The sequence below is a fragment of the Cyanistes caeruleus genome, chromosome 36 (assembly GCF_971803275.1).
Source record: "Cyanistes caeruleus chromosome 36, bCyaCae1.hap1.1, whole genome shotgun sequence".
Classification (NCBI taxonomy): domain Eukaryota; kingdom Metazoa; phylum Chordata; class Aves; order Passeriformes; family Paridae; genus Cyanistes; species Cyanistes caeruleus.
In genome coordinates, this window is record NC_141737.1 from 228,578 (window position 1) to 255,324 (window position 26,747).

Consider the following 26,747-nt stretch of genomic DNA (forward strand, 5'->3'; position numbering starts at 1 on the left):
AAATAAAAATTTTTGGTTTTATTTTCTTGGGTGACCCCGGCCCCTCCCCCACCCCCGATTTTCGCTCCCCTCCCCCACCCCCGCCCCTCCCCCCCAGTGAGAGCCGCAGCCCCTCCCCCTTTATCGGATTTTATTCGATATAAAAACATAACTTACAAAGGGGTGGGGGAGGGGCGGCCCCAAAACCCCCCCAGAACCGGGGGAGGGGGGAGGGGCGGGGCCCAAAATCCTCCCCTCCCCCACCCCAAAAAAACCCCAAAATTTGGGGGAAAATGAGGAAAAAAAACCCCAAAATTTGGGGGGAAAAACTCAAAAATTTGGGTTTTAAACAGGGAAAAAAAAAAGCCCCAAAATTTGGGGGGAAAATGAGAAAAAAATCCCCAAATTTGGGGGGAAAATGACAAAAAAATCCCAAAATTTGGGGGGAAAAACTCAAAAATTTGGGTTTTAAACAGGGAAAAAAGCCCCAAAATTTGGGGGGAAAATGAGGAAAAAAAAACCCAAAATTTGGGGGAAAATGAGGGAAAAAACCCCAAAATTTGGGGGTTCTGGAAAAGGGAAAAAGCCCAAAAATTTGGGTGAAAACCCCCAAAAATTCGGGGTTTTTAAAGGGGGGGAAACCCCAAAAATTTGGGTGAAAAATGAGAATTTTGGGCTCAAAGAAAACCAAAAAAAAAACCCCAAAAATTCCCAAATTTGGGTCAAAATCCCCCCAAAACTTGGGGTGCAAAATGAGAATTTTGGGCTCCAAAAAAACAAAAAAAAACCCCAAATTTGGGTCAAAACCCCTCAAAACTTGAGGTGCAAAAAAAGCCCAAAAATAACAAAAAACCCCAAAATTTGGGTCGAAAAACCCCAAAATTTGGGTCAAAAAAACCTCAAAATTGGGGTCAAAAACTCCAAAATTTGGGTCAAAAAACCCCAAAATTTGGGTCGAAAACTCCAAAATTTGGGTCAAAATGCCCCAAAATTTGGGTCAAAAACTCCAAAATTTGGGTCAAAAAACCACAAAATTTGGGTCAAAAACTCCCAAAATTTGGGTGAAAAAACCCCAAAATTGGGGTCAAAAAAACCCAAAATTTGGGTCCAAACCTCCAAAATTTGGGTCAAAAAGCCCCAAAATTTGGGTCAAAAAACCTCAAAATTTGGGTGAAAAAACCCCAAAATTTGGGTCGAAAAACCCCAAAATTTGGGTCAAAAAACCTCAAAATTTGTGTCTAAACCTCCAAAATTTGGGTCAAAATGCCCCAAAATTTGGGTCAAAACCTCCAAATTTTGGGTCGAAAACCCCCAAAAACTCAAGGACAAAAATCCCAAAATTGAGAATTTTGGGGGGGATTTTTGGAGGCGAAAATCGGGGATTTTGGTGCCCCCAATTCTGGGGTTTTTTGGGGGATTTTTTGGGGTGATTTTGGGGTTTTTTGGGGGTTTTGGGGGCGGTTTTGGGGTGGTTTGGGGCGTTTTTGGGGTCCCTAACGCATGCGGTAGTCGGTGGAGCAGGAGAGTTCGCAGAGCTGCCCCTTGAAGTCCAGGTCGATGGTGAAATCCAGGTCGCGCTTTTGGGGGGAAAAAAGGAGATTTTGGGTCTTCTGGGAGTTCCTGACGTTTTTTTATCCATTCGAAATTTTTACCAGATTTTAACCCAAAACGAGCCCGGAAACCCAAAAATCCTCCCCTAAAAAAATCCCAAATTGATCCCAAAACCTCGATTTTGGTCTGAAATCCCCAATTTTGAGTCGAAAATCTCAAATTTGGGGGTCAAAAATCCCAATTTTGGGTCTGAAATCCCCAATTTTGGCCTGAAATCTCAAATTTTGGGTCTGAAATCCCCGATTTTGAGTCGAAAATCCCCAATTTTGGGTGTGAAATCTCAAATTTCGAGTCTAAAATCCCCAATTTTGGGTCTGAAAACCCCAATTTTGGGTCTGAAATCTTAAATTTGGGGGTCTAAAACCCCAATTTTGGTCTGAAATCCCCAATTTTGGGTCTAAAATCCCCAATTTTGGGTCTAAAATCCCCGATTTTGGGTTTCCAAACCCCGATTTGGGTCTGAAATCTCAAATTTTGGGTCTGAAATCCTCAATTTTGAGTCGAAAATCCCCAATTTTGGTTCTGAAATCCCCAATTTTGGGTTCCTAAACCCAAATTTTGAATCCTCAAACCCCAATTTTGGCTTTTCAAACCCAATTTTGGATCTCAAATGTCATTTTTCGGTCCCTCCACTTCTGATTTTGGGTCTAAAATTCCAAATTCTGGGTTCCTAACCCCAATTTTGTGTTCCCAACCCCAATTTTGGGTCCTCAAACCCCAATTTTGGGTCTCAAACTCCCGATTTTGGGTCAGAAACCCCCAATCTTTAATCCCAAACCCCAATTTCGGATTCCTGAACCCAAACTTTGGGTCCCAAACCCCAAATTTGGTCCCTAAACCCAAATTTTGGGTCCTCAAACTCCAATTTCGGGTCCCTAAACCCCAATTTTGGGTCAGAAACCCCAAATTTTGGGTCCCCACCCCAAGCAGGGATCCCCCTTTCAGCCAAACCCCCCCAAACTCAAGATTTAAATGAAAAAAAAACCCCAAAAATCAAAAAAAAAATCAAAAAAATCCCCCCAAAATTCCAAAAAAAATCCAAAAAAATTCCGAAAAAATCCCCAAAAATTCCCAAAAAATTCCCCAAAAATTCCCAACCCCCCCAGGCTCAGCCCCCCGGGCCCTGGCGCTCCTCACGTTGTTTTTGGCGTTGGGTTTCATGGTGATGGTGCCGAAAATCTCCTCCCCGCTCTTCACCGTCAGGTATTCCTCCATGTAGAACACCGTCTGCTTCCAGTGCGTGTACGGCGACTCGGGGCCTGCCAAACGCCTCAGCTCAGCCCCAAATCCACCCCAAATCCACCCAAAATCCACCCCAAAACTGACCCATTTCACCCTGATTTTTTAAGGGTTTTTTCTGATTTTTTTCTATTTTTTTTCTGATTTTTTTGGCATTTTTTTTCCAATTTTTTGGGCATTTTTTCTGATTTTTTAGCGATTTTTCCACCTGATTTTTAGCATTTTTCCCATGATTTTAAAAGCCATTTATTCTGTTTTTGTAGCCATTTTTTCCTGATTTTTTGGCATTTTTTCTGATTTTTTTGGCATTTTTTTTCCAATTTTTTTGGCATTTTTTCTGATTTTTTAGCGATTTTTCCGCCTGATTCTTAGCATTATTTCCATGATTTTTTAAGGCATTTATTCTGATTTTTTAGCCATTTTTTCCTGATTTTTTGACATTTTTTCTGATTTTTTTGGCATTTTTTTCCAGTTTTTTTGGCATTTTTTCCGATTTTTTAGCCATTTTTCCCCCTGATTTTTACCCTTTTTTCCATCATTTTTTTAAGCTTTTTATTCTGATTTTTTAGCCATTTTTTCCTTATTTTTTGCCCTTTTTTTACGACTTTTTTGTCATTTTTTCTGATTTTTCCACCAATTTTACTTGTGATTTTTAGTTTTTTTCCATGATTTTTTAAGTTGTTTATTCTGATTTTTTAGCCATTTTTTTCTGATTTTTTCACCTTTTTTCCCCGTGATTTTTAGCATTTTTCCCATGATTTTTTAGCCATTTTTTCCTGATTTTTAGGATTTTTTTCCAGTTTTTTTGGCATTTTTTCTGATTTTTTATCCATTTTTTCTCCTGATTTTTGTCCTTTTTTCAACGATTTTTTAAGTCATTTATTCTGATTTTTTAGCCATTTTTTCTTGATTTTTTTGCCCTTGTTTTCCAAGTTTTAGCCATTTATTCTGATTTTTTAGCCATTTTTTCCTGATTTTTTTGCCTTTTTTTGGCATTTTTTCTGATTTTTTCACCACTTTTACCTGTGATTTTTAGCTTTTTTTCTATGATTTTTAAAGTTGTTTATTCTGATTTTTTAGCCATTTTATCTCGATTTTTTGGCCTTTTTTTCCCCATTTTTTGGCCTTTTTTTCCCCATTTTTTGCAATTTTTTTCCGATTTTTTTTCACCTTTTTCCCCCAATTTTTTAAGCTCCTTTTCCCTGATTTTTTCACCCATTTCCCCCCAATTCTTTTCTATTTTTTTCCCATTTTTTCCCCTTTTCCCCCGTTTTTCCCCCATTTCCCAGACCCCAAAACCCCCTCAATAAATTTGGGCCGGGAAATAAAACAAAAAAAACCCCAAAAATCCCCCAAAATTTAATCCCAAAATTGGGAATCCTTTAAACCCCGCCCCCTTATTACACAATCCCCTTTAGGCCACGCCCCCACAGCGCGCCAATTAAGCCACGCCCCCTTTGCGGCGCGCCATTTAAGCCACGCCCCCATAGTGCGCTACTTAGGCCACGCCCCCTCTTAAAGGCCACGCCCCCTCCCTAGGGCGCCCCCTGCTGGCCAAACCCACCCGAACTCCAAATTCAACCCAAAAAAACCCAAAAAAATTCCAAAAAAAATCCCAAAAATTCCCAAAAAATTCCCAAAAAATTCCCGAGGTGCCCCGGGGTCCCGGGAAGGGCGGAATTGTCCCGGAATTACTGGTGGAGAAGCCGGTGCGCTTGTGGCAGCGCGTGAACTCGATGTTGAAGTAGGCGACCAGGGCGTGGACGTAATCGTTGCGCTTCACCTGCAGGCAGAAGGGCGCCGTGAAGGTCAGCTCCTCCACCTTGACCGTGTAGATGTCAACTTCCTGGGGGGAAAAACGGGGAGATTGGGGAAAAACGGGGGAAAAACGGTGAAAAACGGTGAAAAAACGGTGAAAAACGGTGAAAAAACGGTGAAAAACGGTGAAAAAATGGTGAAAATCGGTGAAAAAATGGTGAAAATCGGGGAAAAAATGGCCTGGAAATGGAGGAAATGGAATCAGAAATGGCCTAAAATGACCCAAAATTGAGCCCAAGCCCGGCTCTGACACCTTGATCGTGTTGATGTTCAGGTTTTGGGGAGAAAAATGGGAAAATTGGGAAAAAATGGTGAAAATCAGTGAAAAAATGACCAAAATTGGGTCAGAAATGGCTCAAAAATGGTGAAAATTGGGTTAGAAATGGCCTAAAATGACCCAAAATTGAGCCCAAGCCCGGCTCCTCCACCTTGACCGTGTTGATGTTCAGGTTTTGGGGGAAAAATGGGGAAATTGGGAAAAATGGTGAAAAAATGACCAAAAATGGTGAAAAAATGACCAAAAATGGTGAAAAAATGACAAAAAATGGTGAAAAAATGACAAAAATCAGTGAAAAAATGACCAAAATCGGGTCAGAAATGGTCTAAAAATGGAGAAAATGGAATCAGAAATGGGTTAAAAATGGGGAAAATTGAGAAAAGATGGATCAGGAATGTCCCAAAATCTGGGAAAAATGAATCAGAAATGTCCCAAAATCCCAGAAAATTGGGAAAACTGGGAAAAAACGGATCAGAACCATCCCAAAACCCGTGAAAAAATCCAAAAAAACCCCAAAAAGTCCCGGAAAAATCCCAGAAAAATCCAAAAAAATCCTGGAAAAATCCCGGAAAAATCTCGGAAAAATCCCAAAAAATCCCCAAAAAATCTCGGAAAAATCCCAGAAAAATCTCGGAAAAATCCCAAAAAATCCCCAAAAAATCCCGGAAAAATCCCAGAAAAATCCCAAAAAATCCCGGAAAAATCCCAAAAAAATCCTGGAAAAATCCCAAAAAAAATCCCCAAAAATCCCGGAAAAATCCCGGAAAAATCCCAAAAAATACGGAAAAATCCTGGAAAAATCCCAAAAAAATCCTGGAAAAATCCCAAAAAATCCCAGAAAAATCCTGGAAAAATCCCGGAAAAATCCCAAAAAATCCTGGAAAAATCCCAAAAAATCCCAAAAAAATCCTGGAAAAATCCCCAAAAAATCACGGAAAAATCCAAAAAAACCCCCAAAAAATCCCAGAAAAATCCCAAAAAAATCCCGGAAAAATCCCAAAAAAATCCTGGAAAAATCCCAAAAAATCCCAAAAAAATCCCCAAAAAATCCCGGAAAAATCCCAAAAAAATCCCAAAAAATCCTGGAAAAATCCCAAAAAATCCCAAAAAAATCCTGGAAAAATCCCCAAAAAATCACGGAAAAATCCAAAAAAACCCCCAAAAAATCCCAGAAAAATCCCAAAAAAATCCTGGAAAAATCCCGGAAAAATCCCAGAAAAATCCCAAAAAATCCCAAAAAAATCCCGGAAAAATCCCAAAAAAATCCTGGAAAAATCCCAAAAAATCTCGGAAAAATCCAAAAAAATCCCGGAAAAGTCCCAGAAAAATCCCGGAAAAATCCCAGAAAAATCCCAAAAACCCCCGGAAAAATCCCAAAAAATCCCAGAAAAATCCTGGAAAAATCCCAAAAAATCCCAGAAAAATCCTGGAAAAATCCCCAAAAAATCACGGAAAAATCCAAAAAAACCCCCAAAAAATCCCAGAAAAATCCCAAAAAAATCCCAAAAAAATCCTGGAAAAAATCCCGGAAAAATCCCAAAAAATCCCAGAAAAATCCCAGAAAAATCCCGAACCCCCCCCCCAAATCCGTGATTTTCCCCCAGCCCCGTTCCCGCCGTTTTTTCCCGGTTTTTTTTTGGGAATTCCCACCTTGATGAGGCAGGCGTTGGTCACCAACTGCTTGGGGTCCACCACGTCCACCAGCGGCTCCTTGATGGCCACGTCCTTGATGCAGGACATGTCGAAGCCGTAAACGTTCTCCCACCCTGAAAAAATCCGGGAATTTCGGGAAAAAACCCCGGGAAAACATCGGCAAAAAAATCCCCGGGCTCCAGACCCCAAAATTCCAGTTTTTATCCCTTTTTTTTTGCCCATTTTTCCTATTTTTTTCTCCCAAAAACTCCCAAAAAAACCCCCAAAACCCCCCCCAAACCCCCCAAAATGTTCCCAAAAAATTCCTCCAAAAATCCCAAAAACTTCCCCAAAAATCCCCAAAAATCCCTCCAAAAATTCCAAAAAAAACCCCAAAATATTCCCCAAAAATCCCCCCAAAATATTCCCAAAAATCCCAAAAAATCTGCAAAAAATTCCCAAAAATCCCCCCAAAATGTCCCAAAAAATCCCAAAAAATTCCCAAAAAACCCCCAAAAATATTCCCAAAAATCCCCAGAAATCTGCAAAAAATCCCCCCAAAAATTCCAAAAAACCCCAAAAATATTCCCAAAAAAATCCCCAAAAATTCCCAAAAAATCCCCAAAAGTTCCCCCAAAAACCTCCAAAAATTCCCTAAAAAAACCCCAAAAATATTCCCAAAAATCTGCAAAAAATTCCCAAAAAAACCCCAAAAAATCCCCAAAAGATCCCCAAAAAAATCCCAAAATATTCCCCAAAAATCCCCCAAAAATCCCAAAAAATCCCCAAAAAATTCCCCAAAAATCCCCAAAAAATCCCAAAAAATTACCAAAAAATCCCCAAAGCTTCCCCAAAAAACCCTCAAAAAATTCCCAAAAAAACCCCAAAAATATTCCCAAAAATCTGCAAAAAATTCCCAAAAAACCCCAAAAAATCCCCAAAAAAACCCCAAAAAAATCCCAAAATATTCCCAAAAAACCCTCAAAAAATTCCCAAAAAACCCCCAAAAATATTCCCAAAAATCTGCAAAAAATTCCCCAAAAAAACCCCAAAAAATCCCCAAAAAATCCCCAAAAATTCCCAAAAATTCCCCAAATTTCCCCATACCCCCCCCCTCCATCCCAGCATTCCCAAAGCCCCGGGAATTCCGGGAATTCCGGGAATTCTGGTGCTCACAGTGGATTTTGTAGTCCTTGTACTGCCGGTCCTCGATGGCCGTCACGTAGAGCGTGGCGCGGTCGGGGAAGATCAGCCCGTCCGGGGTCTGCAGAATTCCCAAAATTCCCAAAATTCCCAAAATTCCCAAAATTCCCAAGGCTTTTTGGGGCTCCCCGGGATGCTCAAGGTCCAGGGGAATTCCAGGATTTTTTTTTTGGGAATTTTTAAGGCGGGATTTGGTGGATAAAGGGAGATTTAAAGGGAAAAATGAGATTTTTTGGGGGTTTTTTGGGGATTTTTACCAAATTTTTGGGGATTTTTCCCAAATTTTTGGGGATTTTTCCCAAATTTTTGGGGGATTTTTCCCAAATTTTGGGGGATTTTTCCCAAATTTTTGGGGGATTTTTTCCCAAATTTTTTGGGGATTTTTCCCAAATTTTTGGGGATTTTTCCCCAAATTTTTAGGGATTTTTTCCCAAATTTTTGGGATAAATTCCTGGGATTTTGGGTGTGAATTCCCAGGATTTTTGGGCTGAATTCCCAGGATTTTTAAGATAAATTCCCAGGATTTTTAGGATAAACTCCCAGGATTTTTGGGATAAATTCCCAGGATTTTTGGGCTGAATCCCCAGGATTTCTGTGATGACTCCCAGGATTTTTAAGATAAATTCCCAGGATTTCTGGGATAAATCCCCAGGATTTTTGGGCTGAATTCCAAGGATTTCTGGGCTGAATCCCCAGGGTTTTTGGGCTGAATCCCTGGGATTTTTGGGATAAATTCCCAGGATTTTTGGGATAACTCCCGTGGTTTTTGGGATAAATTCCCGGGGTTTTGGGGCTGAATCCCCAGGATTTCTGGGCTGAATCCCCAGGATTTCTGGGCTGAATCCCCAGGATTTTTGGGCTGAATCCCCAGGGTTTTGGGGCTCACCAGCCACTTGTCCCGGGCGTAGATGACGCTGTGAACTCCCACGATTTTTGGGATAACTCCCAGGATTTTTGGGCTGAATCCCCAGGATTTTTGGGATAACTCCCAGGATTTTTAGGATAAATTCCCGGGATTTTTGGGCTGAATCCCCAGGGTTTTTGGGCTGAATCCCCGGGGTTTTGGGGCTCACCAGCCACTTGTCCCGGGCGTAGATGACGCTGTGAACTCCTGGGATTTCTGGGCTGAACCCCCAGGATTTTTGGGCTGAATCCCCAGGATTTCTGGGCTGAATTCCCGGGATTTTTGGGCTGAATTCCCAGGATTTTTGGGCTGAATCCCCAGGGTTTTTGGGTTAAATCCCCAGGATTTTGGGGCTCACCAGCCACTTGTCCCGGGCGTAGATGACGCTGTGAACTCCCACGATTTTTGGGCTGAACCCCCAGGATTTTTGGGATAACTCCCAGGATTTTTAGGATAAATCCCCAGGATTTTGGGGCTGAATCCCCAGGATTTTGGGGCTGAATCCCCAGGATTTTTGGGTTAAATCCCCAGGGTTTTGGGGCTCACCAGCCACTTGTCGCGGGCGTAGATGACGCTGTGAACTCCCACGATTTTTGGGATAACTCCCAGGATTTTTAGGATAAATTCCTGGGATTTTTGGGCTGAATCCCCAGGATTTCTGTGATGACTCCCAGGATTTTTAGGATAAATCCCCAGGATTTTTGGGTTAAATCCCCAGGGTTTTGGGGCTCACCAGCCACTTGTCCCGGGCGTAGATGACGCTGTGAACTCCCACGATTTTTGGGATAACTCCCAGGATTTTTAGGATAAATTCCTGGGATTTTTAGGATAAATCCCCAGGATTTTTGGGATAACTCCCAGGATTTTTAGGATAAATTCCCAGGATTTTGGGGCTGAATCCCCAGGATTTTGGGGCTGAATCCCCAGGATTTTGGGGCTGAATCCCCAGGATTTTTAGGATAAATCCCCAGGATTTTTGGGCTGAATCCCCGGGGTTTTGGGGCTCACCAGCCACTTGTCCCGGGCGTAGATGACGCTGTGAACTCCCAGGATTTTTATGATAAATTCCCGGGATTTTTGGGCTGAACCCCCAGGATTTTTGGGATAACTCCCAGGATTTTTAGGATAAATTCCTGGGATTTTTAGGATAAATCCCCAGGATTTTTGGGATAACTCCCAGGATTTTTAGGATAAATTCCCAGGATTTTGGGGCTGAATTCCCAGGATTTTTATGATAAGTTCCTGGGGTTTTTGGGCTGAATCCCCAGGATTTTTGGGCTGAATCCCCGGGGTTTTGGGGCTCACCAGCCACTTGTCGCGGGCGTAGATGACGGTGTTGAGCATGGACTCGTAGAACAGACAATATCCCATCCACTCACTGATGATGATGTCCACCTTCTCCACCGGCAGCTCCACCTCCTCCACCTTGCCCTTGATGATGGAAACCACTGGAAAAACGGGAAAAATGGGAATGCTCGGGAAAGGGGAGGGAGTTGGGAGCGGCTGGGGGGGTTGGGGGAGTTTTTGGGGTTTTTTTGGGATTTTTTGGGGGTTTTTTTGGGATTTTTTTTGATTTTGAAGGAGTTTTAAAAGGGATTTTTGGGGGGATTTTTTTGGGTTTTTTTGGGATTTTTTTAGGGATTTTTAAGGGGTTATTTGGGATTATTTTGGGTTTGTTTTTGGGATTTTTTTGGGATTTTTTTTGGATTTTGAAGGGATTTTTTTTGTGTTTTTTTGGATTTTGAAGGGGTTTTAAAAGGGATTTTTTGGGGGATTTTTTTGGGATTTTTTTAGGGATTTTTAAGGGGTTATTTGGGATTTTTTTGGGTTTTTTTAATGGGATCTTTTTGGGATTTTTTTTGGATTTTTTTTGGGGGTTTTTTTGGATTTTGATGGGGTTTTAAAAGGGTTTTTTTGGGGGATTTTTTTGGGGATTTTTTGGGTTTTTTTGGGATTTTTTAAGGGATTTTTAAGGGGTTATTTGGGATTTTTTTTGGTTTTTTTGGGGGAATTTTTTTTGATTTTTTTTTTGGATTTTTCTTTGGTTTTTTTTGGATTTTGAAGGGGTTTTAAAAGGGATTTTGGGGGGAGTTTTTTTTTTTATTTTTAAGGGATTTCTTTTAATTTTTTTTTGGATTTTGAAGAGGTTTTAAAAGGGTTTTTTTGGGGGAATTTTTTGAGGATTTTTTGGGGTTTTTTGGGGATTTTTTCAGGGATTTTTAAGGGGTTATTTGGGATTTTTTTGGGTTTTTTGGGGGGATTTTTTTGGGATTTTTTTTTGGATTTTGAAGGGATTTTTTTTTTGGTTTTTTTTGGATTTTGAAGCGGTTTTAAAAGGGTTTTTTTGGGGGGATTTTTTGGGGTTTTTTTGGAATTTTTTTGGATTTTTTAGGGATTTTTAAGAGGTTATTTGGGATTTTTTTGAGATTTTTTTTGGTTTTTTGGGGGGATTTTTTGGGATTTTTAAGGGGTTTTTAAAGGGTTTTTTTGGGGATTTTTTTGGGGATTTTGGGGGATTTTTTGTTTTTTTTCGGAATTTTTTGGGGTTTTTTTGTGATTTTTAATGGATTTTAAGGTTTTTTTTTTAATTTTTAAGGGGTTTTTAAACGTTTTTTTTGGGGGTTTTCTGAGGTTTTTTGGGGATTTTTTGGGGGTTTTTCTTGGATTTTTGGGGGTTTTTTAAGTTTTTTTTTTTAATTTTTTGTATTTTTTTTTTTAAGTTTTTTTTGGGATTTTTTGGGATTTTTTGAAGGTTTTCTTGAGATTTTTGGGGGATTTTTTTGGATTATTTTTTTTAATTTTTGGGGGTATTTAAAAAGCTTTTTTGGGGTGATTTTTGGGGTGATTTTGGGGTGATTTTTGGGGTGTTTTTGGGGTGATTTTTGGGGTGATTTTGGGAGTTTTTGGGCTCTCACCGTGGTCCAGTTTGTTGGCCTTGACGATCTTGACGGCGTAGTCGGAAATGCTCGAGCACTCGATCTGCGGGAGGGGCAGCGTGGGACCCCAAAATCCACCCCAAAACACCCCAAAATCACCCCAAAAACCCCCAAAATCACCAAAAAAACCCCAAAATCTACCCAAAAACCACCAAAATCCACCCAAAACACCCCAAAATCACCCCAAAAAACCCCAAAAACCCCCAAAATCCACCCCAAACACCCCAATCCACCCAAAAACCCCAAAAAAACACCTAAAAACCACCCAAATCCACCCAAAAACCACCAAAATCCACCTAAAAACCCCAAAATCCACCCAAAAAACACCAAAATCCCCCAAATTTCACCCAAAATCCCCCAAATTCACCCCAAATCTGCTCCAAATTCCCCAAATTTCACCCAAAAGCTCCCAAATCTCCCCGAAATCTCCCCCAGAGATGCTCTGGCTTTGCCAGGACACCGAAATCTGCTCCAAAATCCCCCAAATTTCACCCAAAAATCCTCCAAATTTCACCCAAAATCCTCCAAATTTCTCCCAATTTTTTCCCAAAACCCCCCAAATTCACCCCAAATCTCCCAAATTTCTCCCAAAATCCCCCAAATCTCCCCGAAATCTCCCCCAGAGAAGCTCCGGCTTTGCCAGGACACCGAAATGTGCTCCAAAATCCCCCAAATTTCACTCAAAAATCCCCCAAATTTCACCCAAAATCCCCCAAATTTCACCCAATTTTTTCCCAAAACCCCCCAAATTCACCCCAAATGTGGGCTCACCCCGATGACCCTCCTGGCGCCCGCCTTGGCAGCGAACATGCAGAGGATGCCGGTGCCGCTGCCCACGTCCAGCACCCCAAACCCCCCTGGGACCCCCAAAACCCCCCAAAACCTGCTCCAAACTGACCCAAAACCCCCCAAATTCACCCCAAATCTGCTCCTGGCTCCCCAAATTCCTCCTAAAATCCCCCAAAAGCTCCCAAATCTCCCCGAAATCTCCCCCAGAGAAGCTCCGGCTTTGCCAGGACACCAAAATGTGCTCCAAAATCCCCCAAATTTCACCCAAAAATCCTCCAAATTTCACCCAAAATCCTCCAAATTTCTCCCAATTTTTTCCCAAAATCCCCCAAATTCACCCCAAATCTCCCAAATTTCTCCCAAAATCCCCCAAATCTCCCCGAAATCTCCCCCAGAGAAGCTCCAGCTTTGCCAGGACACCGAAATCTGCTCCAAAATCCCCCAAATTTCACCCAAAAATCCCCCAAATTTTACCCAAAATTCCCCAATTTTTTCCCAAAACCCCCCAAATTCACCCCAAATGTGGGCTCACCCCGATGACCCTCCTGGCCCCCGCCTTGGCAGCGAACATGCAGAGGATGCCGGTGCCGCTGCCCACGTCCAGCACCCCAAACCCCCCTGGGACCCCCAAAACCCCCCAAAACCTGCTCCAAACTGACCCAAAACCCCCCAAATTCACCCCAAAACCCCCCAGATTTGGGGCTCACCCCGATGACCCTCCTGGCCCCCGCCTTGGCAGCGAACATGCAGAGGATGCCGGTGCCGCTGCCCACGTCCAGCACCACCTTGTCCTTGAACAGGTGGCGGTTGTGGAACATGGAATTGCGGTAGGTGAGAGTGCGAACCTCGTCCTTCAGCATCTCCTGCAGTCAGTTTGGGGTGAAAAAACTGAATTTGGGGTGCTCAAAATTGAATTTGGGGGGTTAAAATGTACCTGGGGACACCCAAAATTCACCTGGGGACACCCAAAATTGAATTTGGGACACCCAGAATTGAATTTGGGACACCCAAAAATACCTGGGGACACCCAAAATTGAATTTGGGATGCCCAAAAATACCTGGGGACACCCAAAATGTACCTGGGGACACCCAGAATTGAATTTGGGGGGTCAAAAAGTACCTGGGGACACCCAAAATTGAATTTGGGACACCCAAAATTGAATTTGGGACACCCAAAAATACCTGGGGACACCCAAAATTGAATTTGGGACACCCAAATTAAACTGGGGACACCCAAAATTGAATTTGGGACACCCAGAATTAAGTTTGGGGTGCTCAAAATTGAATTTGGGGGGTCAAAATGTACCTGGGGACACCCAAAATTGAATTTGGGACACCCAAAATTGAATTTGGGACACCCAAAAATACCTGGGGACACCCAGAATGTACCTGGGGACACCCAAAATTCACCTGGGGACACCCGAAATTGAATTTGGGACACCCAAATTAAACTGGGGACACCCAAAATTGAATTTGGGACACCCAAAATTGAATCGGGGACACCCAAAATTCACCTGGGGACACCCAAAATTAAACTGGGGACACCCAAAATTGAATTTGGGGGGGTCAAAATGTACCTGGGGACAATCAAAATTCACCTGGGGACACCCAAAATTCACCTGGGGACACCCAAAATTCACCTGGGGACACCCAAAATGTACCTGGGGATGCCCAAAATTAAACTGGGGACACCCAAAAATTGGAATTCCCAGCGAATTCTGTCGGATTTTTATGGGAATTTGATGGAATTCCAGTGAAATTTGATGGAATTCTGTAAAAATCCAATGGAATTCCAGCAAAATTTGGTGAAATTCAAACAAAATTTAATGGAATTCCAGTGGAATTTATGGAATTGCAGAGGGATAAATTTGGGATAAATTTGGGATAAAATTTGGATAAATTTGGGGTAAATTTGGGATAATTTTGGGATAAATTTGGGGTAAATTTAAGATAAATCTGGGATGGATTTGGGATAAATTTGGGATAAATTTGAGATGGATTTGGGATAAATTTGGGATAAATTTGAGATGGATTTGGGATAAATTTGGGATAAATTTGAGATGGATTTGGGATAAATTTGGGATAAATTTGAGATGGATTTGGGATAAATTTGGGATAAATTTGGGATAATTTTGGGATAAAATTTGGATAAATTTGGGGTAAATTTGGGATAAATTTGGGGTAAATTTAAGATAAATCTGGGATGGATTTGGGATAAATTTGGGATAAATTTGAGATGGATTTGGGATAAATTTGGGATAAATTTGGGGTAAATTTGGGATAATTTTGGGATAAATTTGGGATAAATTTGGGATAATTTTGGGATAAATTTGGGGTAAATTTAAGATAAATCTGGGATGGATTTGGGATAAATTTTGGATAATTTGGGATGAATTTGAGAAAAAATTGGGATAAATTTGGGATAAAATTGGGATGGATTTGGGATAAATTTAAGATAAATTTGGGATAAATCTGGGATAAATTTGGGATAAAATTGGGATAAATTTGGGATAAAATTGGGATAAATCTGGGATAAATTTAGAATAAAATTGGGATAAATTTGGGATAAATTTGGGATAAATTTGGGATAAATTGGGATAAATTTGGGATAAATTGGGATAAATTTGGGATAAATTTGGGATAAATTTAAGATAAATTTGGGATAAAATCGGGATAAATCTGGGATAAATTTGGGATAAATTTGGCAAAAAATTGGGATAAATCTGGGATAAATTTGGGATAAAATTGGGATGGATTTGGGATAAATTTGGGATAAAATCGGGATAAATTTGGGGTAAATTTAAGATAAATCTGGGTTGGATTTGGGATAAATTTGGGATAAAATTGGGATAAAATTGGGATAAATTTGGGATAAATTTAAGATAAACTTGGGATAAATTTCAGATAAATTTAGGATAAAATTGGGATAAATTTAAGATAAATTTGGGATAAATCTGGGATAAATTTGGGATAAAATTGGGATAAATTTGGGATAAATTTGGGATGAATCTGGGGTGGATCTGGGATGAATCTGGGGTGGATTTGGGGTGGATCTGGGGTGGATTTGGGATAAATTTGGGATGGATTTGGGATAAATTTGGGATGAATCTGGGGTGGATCTGGGGTGGATTTGGGGTGGATCTGGGGGATTTTGGTACCTCGTGGATCCCGAAGTGAGCGTAGGAATCGAAGTAATAATCCTTGGAGGTCATGTCCTCGGCCGAGGGTTTGGCGCTGCCCTCCCCGGGGGGGCACGAGACCTGCGGGGGGCAGAGCACGGCTTGGGGGGGCCCCTGGGACCCCCCCGGGGCCCTCAGATCCCAAAATCCCCAAATCCCGGGAAAAAAACCCGGAATTCCCACGGAAAACCCAGAATTCCCACGGAAATCCCAACAAAATCCCCGAAATTCCCGCGAAAATCCCATTAAAAACGCCCAAATCCCAATAAATTCCCCCAAATTTGGAGGTTTTGGGCTCCTGGGACCCCCCCAAGGTCCCTCAGATCCCAAAAATCCCCAAAAATTCCCAAATCCTGGGAAAAAATCCTGGAATTCCCACAAAAAACCCGGAATTCCCACAAAAATCCCTGGAATTCCCACGGAAATCCCACTAAAAACGCCCAAATCCCAATAAATTCCCCCAAATTTGGAGGTTTTGGGGTCCTGGGACCTCCCCTTGATCCCTCAGATCCCAAAAATCCCCAAATCCCGGGAAAAAAACCCGGAATTCCCACGGAAATCCCGGAATTCCCACAAAAATCCCCGGAATTCCCACGGAAATCCCACTAAAAACGCCCAAATCCCAATGAAATCCCAATAAATTCCCCCAAATTTGGAGGTTTTGGGGTCCTGGGACCTCCCCTTGATCCCTCAGATCCCAAAATCCCCAAATCCTGGGAAAAAACCCGGAATTCCCACGGAAATCCCGGAATTCCCACGGAAATCCCAACAAAATCCCCGAAATTCCCACAAAAATCCCACTAAAAACACCCAAATCCCAATAAATTCCCCCAAATTCGGAGGTTTTGGGGTCCTGGGACCTCCCCTTGATCCCTCAGATCCCAAAATCCCCAAAAATCCCCAAATCCTGGGAAAAAATCCTGGAATTCCCACGAAAAACCGGAATTCCCACAAAAATCCCCGGAATTCCCACGGAAATCCCACTAAAAACGCCCAAATCCCAATAAATTCCCCCAAATTTGGAGGTTTTGGGGTCCTGGGACCTCCCCTTGATCCCTCAGATCCCAAAAATCCCCAAATCCCGGGAAAAAAACCCGGAATTCCCACGAAAATCCCGGAATTCCCACAAAAATCCCCGGAATTCCCACGGAAATCCCACTAAAAACGCCCAAATCCCAATGAAATCCCAATAAATTCCCCCAAATTTGGAGGTTTTGGGGTCCTGGGACCCCCCCTTGATCCCTCAGATCCCAAAAATCCCCAAATCCTGGGAAAAAAAACCGGAATTCCCACGGAAATCCCTGGAATTCCCACAAAAATCCCCGGAATTCCCATAAAAATCCCATTAAAAACACCCAAATCCCCCTAAAATCCCAAAAATTTGGAGATTTTTGGGCTCCTGGGACCCCCCCAGATCCCAAAAATCCCCAAAAATCCCCAAAAACTCCCAAAATTCCAACAAAAAAACCCCAAAAAATTCCCACAAAAACCCCTAAAAAATCCCATTTCCCCCCAAAATTTTCTTGCATTTTGGGAAAGATTCCCCCTAAAAAAATCCGGGAAAAGCCAAAAATTCCCAAATTTTTCGGGAATTGACCCAAATCCTCTCCCTGTCTGCTCCTGGGGCCGAGTTTTGGGGCGTTTTCCTGGGATTTGGGGGAAATTTTGGTGGATTTTTCCAAGATTTTGGGAATTTTTTGGGGGAATTTTTTGGGATTTGGGGAAAAATCTCCCGGAATTCCCTCCCTGGCCTCGTCCTGGGGTCGAGTTTGGGGTTTTTCCCTGGAATTTTGAGGGGTTTTGGGTGGGGTTTTTTTGGGATTTGGGATTTTTTTGGGATTTGGGTTTTTTTGGGATTTATTTGGGATTTTTTGGGGATTTTTTTTGGGATTTTTTGGGGGGATTTTGGATTTTTTGGAGATTTTTGAGCATTTTTTGAGAGGATTTGGGAATTTTTTTTTGAGGATTTGGGGTTTTTTTGGGGGGGATTTGGGTTTTTTTGGGATTTGGGGTTTTATTTAGGATTTATTTGGGATTTATTTGGGAATTTTTTGGGGGGATTTTGGATTTTTTGGGGATTTTTGAGGATTTTTTTAGGGGATTTTTGTATTTTTTTTTGAGGATTTGGGGTTTTATTTTGGGATTTGGGGTTTTATTTTGGGGTTTTTGGGGGGATTTAGGATTTTTTTGGGATTTGGGATTTTATTTGGGATTTTTTGGGGGGATTTGGGATTTTTGGGGGGATTTAGGATTTTATTTGGGATTTTTTTGGGATTTTATTTGGAGTTTTTTTGGGATTTGGGGATTTTTTTGGGGGGATTCAGGATTTAAAATTTGGGATTTTTTTGGAAATTTAGGATTTTTTTCGGGGGGATTTGGGATTTTATTTGGGGTTTTTTTGGGATTTGGGATTTTTTTGGGATTTGGGATTTTATTTGGGATTTTTTTTTGGATTTGGGGATTTTTTTGGGATTCAGGATTTGAAATTTGGGATTTTTTGGGGGGGATTTGGGATTTTATTTGGGGTTTTTTTGGGATTTGGGATTTTTTTAGGATTTAGGATTTTTTTTGGGGGGGGGATTTGAAATCTGGGATTTTTTTGGGATTTTTTTGGGATTTAGGATTTTTTTTGGATTTGAAATTTGGGATTTTTTTGGAATTTAGGATTTTCCCTCATTTCCCAAACCCCCAAATCCTCCTGCACTTGGGGCCGTTTTGGGGCCGATTTTTGGGGCTTTTCCCCAGGAATTCCTCTCATTTTTGGGGTTTATTTTTTGTTATTTTTCCTGGGAATTTGGGGATTTTTTTGGGGGGAGATTTTGGGGTTTTTGGGGCTCGGATTTTGGGGGGATTTTGGGAATATTTACATCTTCCTGAGGCGACTGCAGGCTCATCCAGCTAGCCAGGGTGGCTACAAAACTCTGGGGAAAGAGGAACGGAGAGAGGTCACCCAAAAATGGGGCTGGGGTCCCAAAAATTGGGGCTGGGGGTCCCTAAAATGGGATTTGGGGTCCCTAAAATGGGGTTGGGGGTCCCTAAAATGGAGTTTTGGGGGCAAAAATGGGGTTGAGAGCCTCAAAATTGGGTGGGGGGTCCTTAAAATTGGGATGGGGGTCCCTAAAATGGGGTTGGGGTCCCAAAAATTGGGGCTGGGGGTCCCTAAAATGGGATTTGGGGTCCCTGAAATGGGGTTTTGGGTCCCTAAAATGCGGTTGGGGGTCCCTAAAATGGAATTTGGGGTCCCTAAAATGGAATTGGGGGTCCCTAAAATGGAATTGGGGGTCCCTAAAATGGGGTTGGGGGTCCCTAAAATGGAGTTTTGGGGGCAAAAATGGGGTTGAGAGCCTCAAAATTGGGTGGGGGGTCCTTAAAATTGGGATGGGGGTCCCTAAAAGGGCCAGGGGGGAGCCTAAAACAGAATTTGGGGTGCCAAAAATGGGTCTGGGGGTCCCTAAAATGGGTCTGGGGGTGATCAAGACCCCAAAATTGGGGGGCCAGAGGGGATTTAGGGGGCTCAGACCCCAAATTTGAGGGGATTTGGGAGGATTTGGGGGGCTCCAAACCCAAATTTTGGGGTTCCCTGAGAACCTGGGGGGGTCCCTGAGCCCAAATTTGGGGTCTCGGAGGATTTGGGGGGGGTCTCAACCTCTAATTTAGGGGTCGCCCCCCGATTTTGGGGGGGGTCCAGCAGCTCCTGCGTCCCCCCCGATCACGACACCCCCTAAATATCGCGACAGGCCCCGCCCCTATCGCTCCCCCCACCCCAAATTGGGGATTTGGGGGGGGGGGGGGGTCCGGACTCTCCACGTGGCTCCGGAGTCACGTGGACCCCCAAAAAATCCCCCCAAAAAATCCCCCAGACCCCAAAAATGTCCCAAAGGAGCCCCCAGACTCATTGAAGCTCCCCCGGGACCCTCAAAGTCTCCTCAAAACCTCCCTAAAGCCTCCCCCAGACCCAATTCGAGCCCTCAGGCCCCTCAGGCCTCACTAAACTCCCCTCAGAGACCCCCTCAAAACACCCCCAAATACCCCAAAACCTCCCTAAAACCCCCTCAGAGCCCCCCCAAACCTCACCAACCCCCCCCAAAGCTCATTTAAACACCACCAAACCTCCTTAAAAACCCCCAAAACCTCATTAAACCCCCCCCAAACCTCATTAAAACCTCCCGGCCCCCTCAGCGGCCCCTCAGCGCCGCCCCCCCCCCGCCTGAGCGCCCCTCACAGTCCCCCCCCACCCCCCTCACGCCGCTTCTCAGCCCGTTTCCCGCCGCTCCGGGACCGTTTTTCCCTCAGGCCCGCCGGATTTTTGCCCGATTTCGCCCTTTTTCGCCCCATTTTCGCCGCTTTCCCGCGGAGCCCCGCTCACCTCCATGATACAATTGGACGCCTCCGCCATCTTGTGAGCGCGAGGAGCGGCCCCCACCTCCCCGCCCTTTTATAGCGGGGGCGGGGCCGCCGCGCGCCCCCCGCGCCTTCCCATTGGCCGCCTCTTCCCGGTTACCGCCTCCTCATTGGACAGCGGCAACGCCTATCAATGTTAATCCACGCCCACAGCGCTGATTGGGCGGGATGCTGTCAATCACGAGTCGCCGCCAGACCACGCCCACAAGGCGGAAAGAAAGCGCTCGTTCCGCGCTCTGATTGGTCGAGAGCCGCGTCAATCACCAAGCCACGCCTCCACACCCCAAATTTCCATTAAAAATCCCCCAAAACCCCCAAAATCCCTTAAAATCACCCCAAAAAAACCGCCCAAAAAATCCCCAAAAATCACCCAGCGACCAAAAAAACCACAAAAAACCAAACCTTTATTAAATTTCCCATACAAAACCGGGGGGGGGGGGGATAAAAAACTCATCCAAACTCCCAAAAACGCCGGGATTTTTTCTTTTTTGGGGATTCCCGGAATTTTTTTTTTGGGATTTTGGGATTTTTGGGGGTGGGATCATCACCAGTCGGGCACCCCGAAGCGTTTGAGGAGCTCCTGCTGCGCCTCCAGGTCCTTCTGCACTTTGCGGCGCATGTAGAAAATGGGGCAATCCCGGCTGGGGGGAGGAAGAAATTGGGAATTTTTTTTTATTTTGGGAATTTTTTGGGGAGTTTTTGGGGTTTTTTGGGGGTTTTTGGGAGGCTCACCTGGTGCAAAGAACGTCCTGGAGCAGGGAGCCCTGGCAGCGCTGGCACTGGCTCCAGAGGCGGGAGAAGCTGCGCTCCAGGTGCCACACCTGGGACACCTGGGGGGACAGAAACGGCACAAAATGACCCAAAATCGGGGTTTGGGACCTCAAAATTGGGATTTGGGACCCCAAAAAACCCCAAAATCGGGGTTTGGGACCCCAAAATTGGGATTTGGGACCCCAAAAAACCCCAAAATTTGGGTTTGGGATCCCAAAAACCTCCAGGTGCCACACCTGGGACACCTGGGGGGACGAAAACGGCACAAAATGACCCAAAATCGGGGTTTGGGACCCCAAAATTGGGATTTGGGACCCCAAAAAACCCCAAAATTTGGGTTGGGGGTCCCAAAAAACCCCAAAATCTGAATTTGGGGTCCCAGAAAACCCCAGGTGCCACACCTGGGACACCTGGGGGGACAAAAACGGCCCAAAATGACCCAAAATCAGGGTTTGGGACCCCAAAATTGGGATTTGGGACCCCAAAAACCCCAAAATCCAACTCAGGACACAACGAACTCCCAAAAATCCCAAAATTTGGGATCCCAGAACCCCAAACCCCCCCCCAAATCCCAAAAAAATTCCCCCAAATCCCCCCAAAATTCCCCCCAAAGTCCCCCCCAAAAAATCCCAAAAATGCCCCAAAAAATCCCCCAAATTCCCCCCAAAATCCCCCCAAAAATTCCCCCCCAAAATCCCCCAAAATTCCAAAAAAAAATCCCAAAAAATCCAAAAAAATCCCTCAAAAATTCCTGCAAAATTCCCCAAAAATTCCCCCAAAATTCCCCAAAAAATCCCCAAAATCCCCCCCAAAATCCCCCCCAAAAATCCGCCCAAAATTCCCAAAAAATTCCCCAAAATCCAAAAAAAATCCCCCCCAAATTCCAAAAAAAATTCCCCCAAAATTCCAAAAAAAATCCCAAAAAATCCCCAAAAAATCAAAAGAAATCCCCAAAAATTCCCCAAAAAATCCCAAAAAAAATCCCAAAAATCCAAAAAAATCCCTCAAAAATTCCCACAAAATTCCCAAAAAATTCCCCCCAAAATTCCAAAAAAAATCCAAAATCCCCCCCAAAAATGCCCCAAAATTCCCCCAAAAATTCCCAAAAATCCCAAAAAATCCCTCAAAAATTCCTACAAAATTCCCCAAAATTTCCCAAAAAAATCCCCCAAAAATCCCCCCAAAATCCCCCCAAAATTCCCAAAAATTCCCAAAAAATTCTCCAAAATCCCCCCAAAAATCCCCCCAAATTCCCAAAAAAATCCCCCAAAATCCCCCCAAAAATTCCTAAAAATCCCCCCAAAAATTCCCAAAAAATTCCCCAAAATCCAAAAAAAATCCCCCCCAAATTCCAAAAAAAATCCCCAAAAAAATCCCAAAAAATTCCCCAAAAAATTCCCAAAATTCCCCCAAAATTCCCAAAAAATCCCCCCAAAATTCCCCAAAAATTCCCCAAAAATTCCCCAAATTCCCCCAAAATTCCGGGAATTGCTCCCCCACCTCCTTCTGGTAGAGCTCGGACTCCCTCTGGCGGCAGAAATCACAAACAGCTCCTGGGGGGGGAGGAAATTTTGGGGGAAATTCGGGGAATTTTGGGGCTCCCGGAGCCAAAATTTTGGGATGAAATTCCCGAATTTCCCAGGGGAGGGAATTTGGGGAGGGGGCTCGGATTTTGGGGAGGAATCCGCTGAATTCGGAGGATTTTGGGGTTCTAAACTCCATTTTTTTGAGATAAAAAATTAATTTCTGATTTAATTTTGGGATATTAATTAGATTTGGGGTCATTAATTAGGGTTGGGGTCATTAATTAGGGGAGGGGGCTTTAATTAGGGGGATTTGGGGGTCTCTGATCCCGATTTTTGGGGAGAAATCCCCAGAATTTTGAAGATTTTGGGTCTCCCAACCCCATTTTTTTGGGGATTAAAAGCAAATTTCTGTGTTAATTTGGGGTTTTGGGTCATTAATTAGCATTGATCTCATTAATTAGGGGAGGGAGCTTTAATTAGGGGGATTTGGGGGTCTCTGATCCCGATTTTTGGGGAGAAATCCCCAGAATTTTGAAGATTTTGGCTCTCCCAACCCCATTTTTTTGGGCTAAAACCCCAAATTTCTGGATTAATTCCAACCTGGACTTATTAATTACGGCCTGAGCTCATTAATTACCACCAACCTCATTAATTAGTGAGAGGAACCCTCCATCCAAACCGCCCCTCCCTCCATTTTTGGGGCGTTTTGGGGCGTTTTGGGCCCTTTTGGAGCCGGGTTTTTTGGCCTGGGCGGCTCCATCCCGGCCTGGGGGGGGTTAATTAGGAGTTAATTAGGGGTTAATTAGTTAATTAGGGCTGGGACTCACCGTGGTGGGGCAGGAGGGCCCGGCAGCCCACGCAGCTGCTGCGTTTGGAGGTGAAGGCCGAGAGCCCCCCGGATTTGGAGGTCAGGAGGGTTTTGCAGCGCGTGTGTTCCCCCTCTGTGGGGGCAGAGAATTCCCGAAATTCCTCAAATTCCCGGCCCCAAAATCCCGGAATTCCCAGCCCGGAAAATCCCCGGATTCCTGGGAGTCGCAAAAACCCCGGAATTCCCAAAAAAATCCAGCCCAAAATGCCGAAAATATGAAAATTTCCACCCCAAAATATCAAAATTTCATCCCAAAAATCCCAAAATTCCTCAAATTCCCGGCCCCAAAATCCCAGAATTCCCAGCCCCAAAAAACCCCAAATTCCTGGGAGCCCCAAAAACCCCGGAATTCCCAAAAAAATCCAGCCCAGGATGCCAAAAATCCCAAAATTCCCACCCAAAATCCCGAAATTCCTCAAATTCCCGGCCCCAAAATCCCAAAATCCCAGCCCCAAAAATCCCCGGATTCCTGGGAGCCCCAAAAACCCCGGAATTCCCAAAAAAATCCAGCCCAGGATGCCAAAAATCCCAAAATTCCCACCCAAAATCCCGAAATTCCTCAAATTCCCGGCCCCAAAATCCCAAAATCCCAGCCCCAAAAATCCCCGGATTCCTGGGAGCCCCAAAAACCCCGGAATTCCCAAAAAAATCCAGCCCAAAATGCCGAAAATATGAAAATTTCCACCCCAAAATGTCAAAATTCCCACCCAAAATGTCAAAATTTCATCCCAAAAATCCCAAAATCCCATCGTGAAAAATGCCCAAATTCCTGGGAATCACCAAAACCCCGGAATTCCCAAAAAAATCCAACCCAGGACTCAAAAAATCCCAAAATTCCACCCCAAAATCTCAAAATTTCATCCCAAAAATCCCAAAATTCCTCAAATTCCCGGCCCCAAAATCCCGGAATTCCCAGCCCCAAAAATCCCCGGATTCCTGGGAGCCCCAAAAACCCCGGAATTCCCAAAAAAAATCCAGCCCAGGATGCCAAAAATCCCAAAATTCCCACCCAAAATCCCGAAATTCCTCAAATTCCCGGCCCCAAAATCCCAAAATTCCAGCCCCAAAAATCCCCGGATTCCTGGGAGCCCCAAAAACCCCGGAATTCCCAAAAAAATCCAGCCCAAAATGCCGAAAATATGAAAATTTCCACCCCAAAATGTCAAAATTCCCACCCAAAATGTCAAAATTTCATCCCAAAAATCCCAAAATCCCATCGTGAAAAATCCCCAAATTCCTGGGAATCACCAAAACCCCGGAATTCCCAAAAAAATCCAGCCCAGGACTCAAAAAATCCCAAAATTCCACCCCAAAATGTCAAAATTTCATCCCCAAATCCCAAAATTCCTGAAATTCCCGGCCCCAAAATCCCGGAATTCCCAGCCCCAAAAATCCCCGGATTCCTGGGAGTCGCAAAAACCCCGGAATTCCCAAAAAAATCCAGCCCAGGACGCCAAAAATCCCAAAATTCCCACCCAAAAATTCCAAAATTTCATCCCCAAAATCCCAAAATTCCCCCAAAATCCCCAAAATTCCCCAAAAAATCCCCAAAATTCCCCCAAAATCCGGGATTTGGCACAACCCAGGGTGGATTTTCCTCCAGTTTTTTTCTGGGATTTGGGGAATTTTTTTGGGAATTCTTTGGAATTCCGGGAATTTTCCGGAATTTGTGACAAAATCGTGGATTCTGATCCCATTTTGGGCGGATTTGGGTGAATTTTGGTGAAATTTTGCTCCATTTTTGCTCGGTTTTCGCCGTTTTTGGCCCAATTTTGATGCGGTTTTTTGGGAATTTTCAGGAATTCCGGGAATTTTCAGGAAATTTCGGGAATTTGTGACAAAATCCTGGATTTCAATTCCATTTTGGCTGAATTTTGCTCAAATTTCACTCAATTTCGCTCCATTTTCGCCGTTTTTGGCCCAATTCGGACGCGGTTTTTTGGGAATTCCGGGGATTTTTGGGAATTCCGGGGATTTCCCGGGAATACTCACGCAGCAGCCCCGCCCACACCCAGAATGGGCTCAAAACTCCTCATTTTGGGGCAAATTTGGGTAAATTTTGCTCAAATTTCACTCAATTTTTCTCAATTTTTGCTCCATTTTCGCCGTTTTTGGCCCAATTTTGATGCGGTTTTTTGGGAATTTTCAGGAATTCCGGGAATTTTCAGGAACTTTCGGGAATTTGTGACAAAATCGTGGATTTTGATCCCATTTTGGCTGAATTTTGCTCAAATTTCACTCAATTTTGCTCCATTTTCACTCAATTTTTGCCCAATTTTCGCTGTTTTTGATCTGATTTTGATGCGGTTTTTTGGGAATTTTTGGGAATTCCAGGAATTTTCCGGAATTTGTGACAAAATCCTGGATTTTGATCCCATTTTGGCTGAATTTTGCTCAAATTTCACTCAATTTCGCTCAATTTTCGCTCCATTTTCGCCGTTTTTGGCCCGATTCGGACGCGGTTTTTTGGGAATTCCGGGGATTTTTTGGGAATTCCGGGGATTTCCCGGGAATACTCACGCAGCAGCACCGCCTGGGCCCGGCCCTCGCCCAGGATGGGCTCGAAGATCCTCAGCAGGGGCCGGCTCAGCTGCTGCTCCAGGTAGTAGCGGGTGTCGATGGGCAGGTTCTGCTCCAGGGCGAACACCGGGTCCTGGATCCGGAAATTCGGGGGAAGTCGGGGATTTTGGAGATTTTTGGGGAATTTTAGGGGATTTTTTAAGAATTTTTGGGAATTTTTTGGAATTTTTTTGGAATTTTTTTGGAATTTTTTTGAATTTTGGGGGATTTTTTGGGGAATTTTTGGGCAATTTTTTTGAATTTTTCGGGTTTTTTTTGGAATTTTTGGGGATTTTGGGGGGATTTTTTTGGAACTTTTTGGGGAATTTTTGGGGATTTTTGGGGATTTTTTTGGAACTTTTTGGGGAATTTTTTTGGATTTTTTTGGAATTTTTTGGGATTTTTTTGGGAATTTTTTTGGTTTTTTTTGGAATTTTTTGGGATTTTTTTTTTAATTTTTTGGGGAATTTTTGGGAATTTTTGGGGAATTTTTGGGGATTTTTTTGGGGTATTTTGGGAATTTTTTGGGAATTTTTTTTGAATTTTTCGGAATTTTTTTGGGAATTTTTGGGGATTTTGGGGGGAATTTTTTGGGGGGATTTTGGGGATTTTTTTGGAATTTTTTGGGAATTTTTTTTTTAATTTTTTGGGGTGTTTTGGCAATTTTTTTGGGAATTTTTGGGAACTTTTTTGGAATTTTTTGGAATTTTTTGGGAATTTTTTTAAAATTTTTTGGGGTATTTGGGGAATTTTTTGGGGAATTTTTTTGGGAATCTTTTTGGGAATTTTTTGGGAATTTTTTTTGGAATTTTTTTTAAATTTTTTGGGAATTTTTTTGGGGTATTTTGGGGTATTTTGGGGTTTTTGGGAGGGTTCAGGGCAGGGGATTCCGGGCAGGAGGGAAAAGAAAGCCCAAAAAGGTCGGAATTCCCAGAAAAATCCGGGCTGGGGGGGGGGAATTCCCAAAATTTCCACCCCAGGAACCCAAAATTCCCAAAATTCCGACCCCAAAACCCCAAAATTCCCAAATTTCCCCCAATTCTCCCAGATTTTGG

General features: G+C 43.3%; 2 protein-coding genes across 6 annotated transcripts in view; both read right to left on the reverse strand.

The window, feature by feature from the left end:
- Window positions 1–115: 115 nt before the first annotated feature.
- On the reverse strand, window positions 116–20,021 carry PRMT1 (protein arginine methyltransferase 1). Of its 5 annotated transcripts, XR_015281481.1 has the most exons (12): window positions 19,934–20,001; window positions 18,435–18,488; window positions 15,547–15,648; window positions 13,096–13,251; window positions 11,579–11,642; window positions 9,969–10,111; window positions 7,733–7,820; window positions 6,575–6,690; window positions 4,525–4,675; window positions 2,728–2,849; window positions 1,267–1,556; window positions 116–1,223 (listed from the first exon to the last, which is right to left on the reverse strand). XR_015281481.1 is itself a non-coding variant. In XM_086871595.1 (11 exons), exons 1-11 carry the CDS (start codon window positions 19,961–19,963, stop codon window positions 1,473–1,475), a joined length of 1,110 nt encoding a protein of 369 aa, XP_086727721.1. In that variant the 5' UTR covers window positions 19,964–20,001; the 3' UTR covers window positions 116–1,472. The 5 variants fall into 5 exon arrangements, 3 of the variants coding, with proteins under 3 accessions (XP_086727721.1, XP_086727723.1, XP_086727722.1); XR_015281482.1 differs by lacking the exon at window positions 18,435–18,488 and having other exon boundaries at window positions 19,934–20,021; XM_086871595.1 differs by having other exon boundaries at window positions 116–1,556.
- A 332-nt stretch (window positions 20,022–20,353) lies between these two features.
- POLD1 (DNA polymerase delta 1, catalytic subunit) overlaps window positions 20,354–26,747 on the reverse strand; it is a 49,418-nt gene continuing 43,024 nt past the window's right edge. The window contains exons 23-27 of the mRNA XM_086871509.1: window positions 25,654–25,786; window positions 23,093–23,206; window positions 22,240–22,292; window positions 20,701–20,798; window positions 20,354–20,609 (exon numbers count right to left, since the gene is read on the reverse strand). Of these exons, the coding sequence (XP_086727635.1) occupies window positions 20,513–20,609; window positions 20,701–20,798; window positions 22,240–22,292; window positions 23,093–23,206; window positions 25,654–25,786 (495 nt within the window). The 3' untranslated portion in view covers window positions 20,354–20,512. The remainder of the gene's footprint in view (window positions 20,610–20,700; window positions 20,799–22,239; window positions 22,293–23,092; window positions 23,207–25,653; window positions 25,787–26,747) is intronic.

Coding starts and splice junctions, on each gene's coding strand:
- PRMT1 (XM_086871595.1), bottom strand. CDS start 19,963: ATGGCGGAGGCGTCCAATTGTATCATGGAG. Junction 7,821..9,968: donor ACGCCCGCGACAAGTGGCTG/GTGAGCCCCAAA, acceptor GGAATTCTGCAG/ACCCCGGACGGGCTGATCTT. Junction 4,676..6,574: donor CCAACGCCTGCCTCATCAAG/GTGGGAATTCCC, acceptor TTTTCCCCCCAG/GAAGTTGACATCTACACGGT.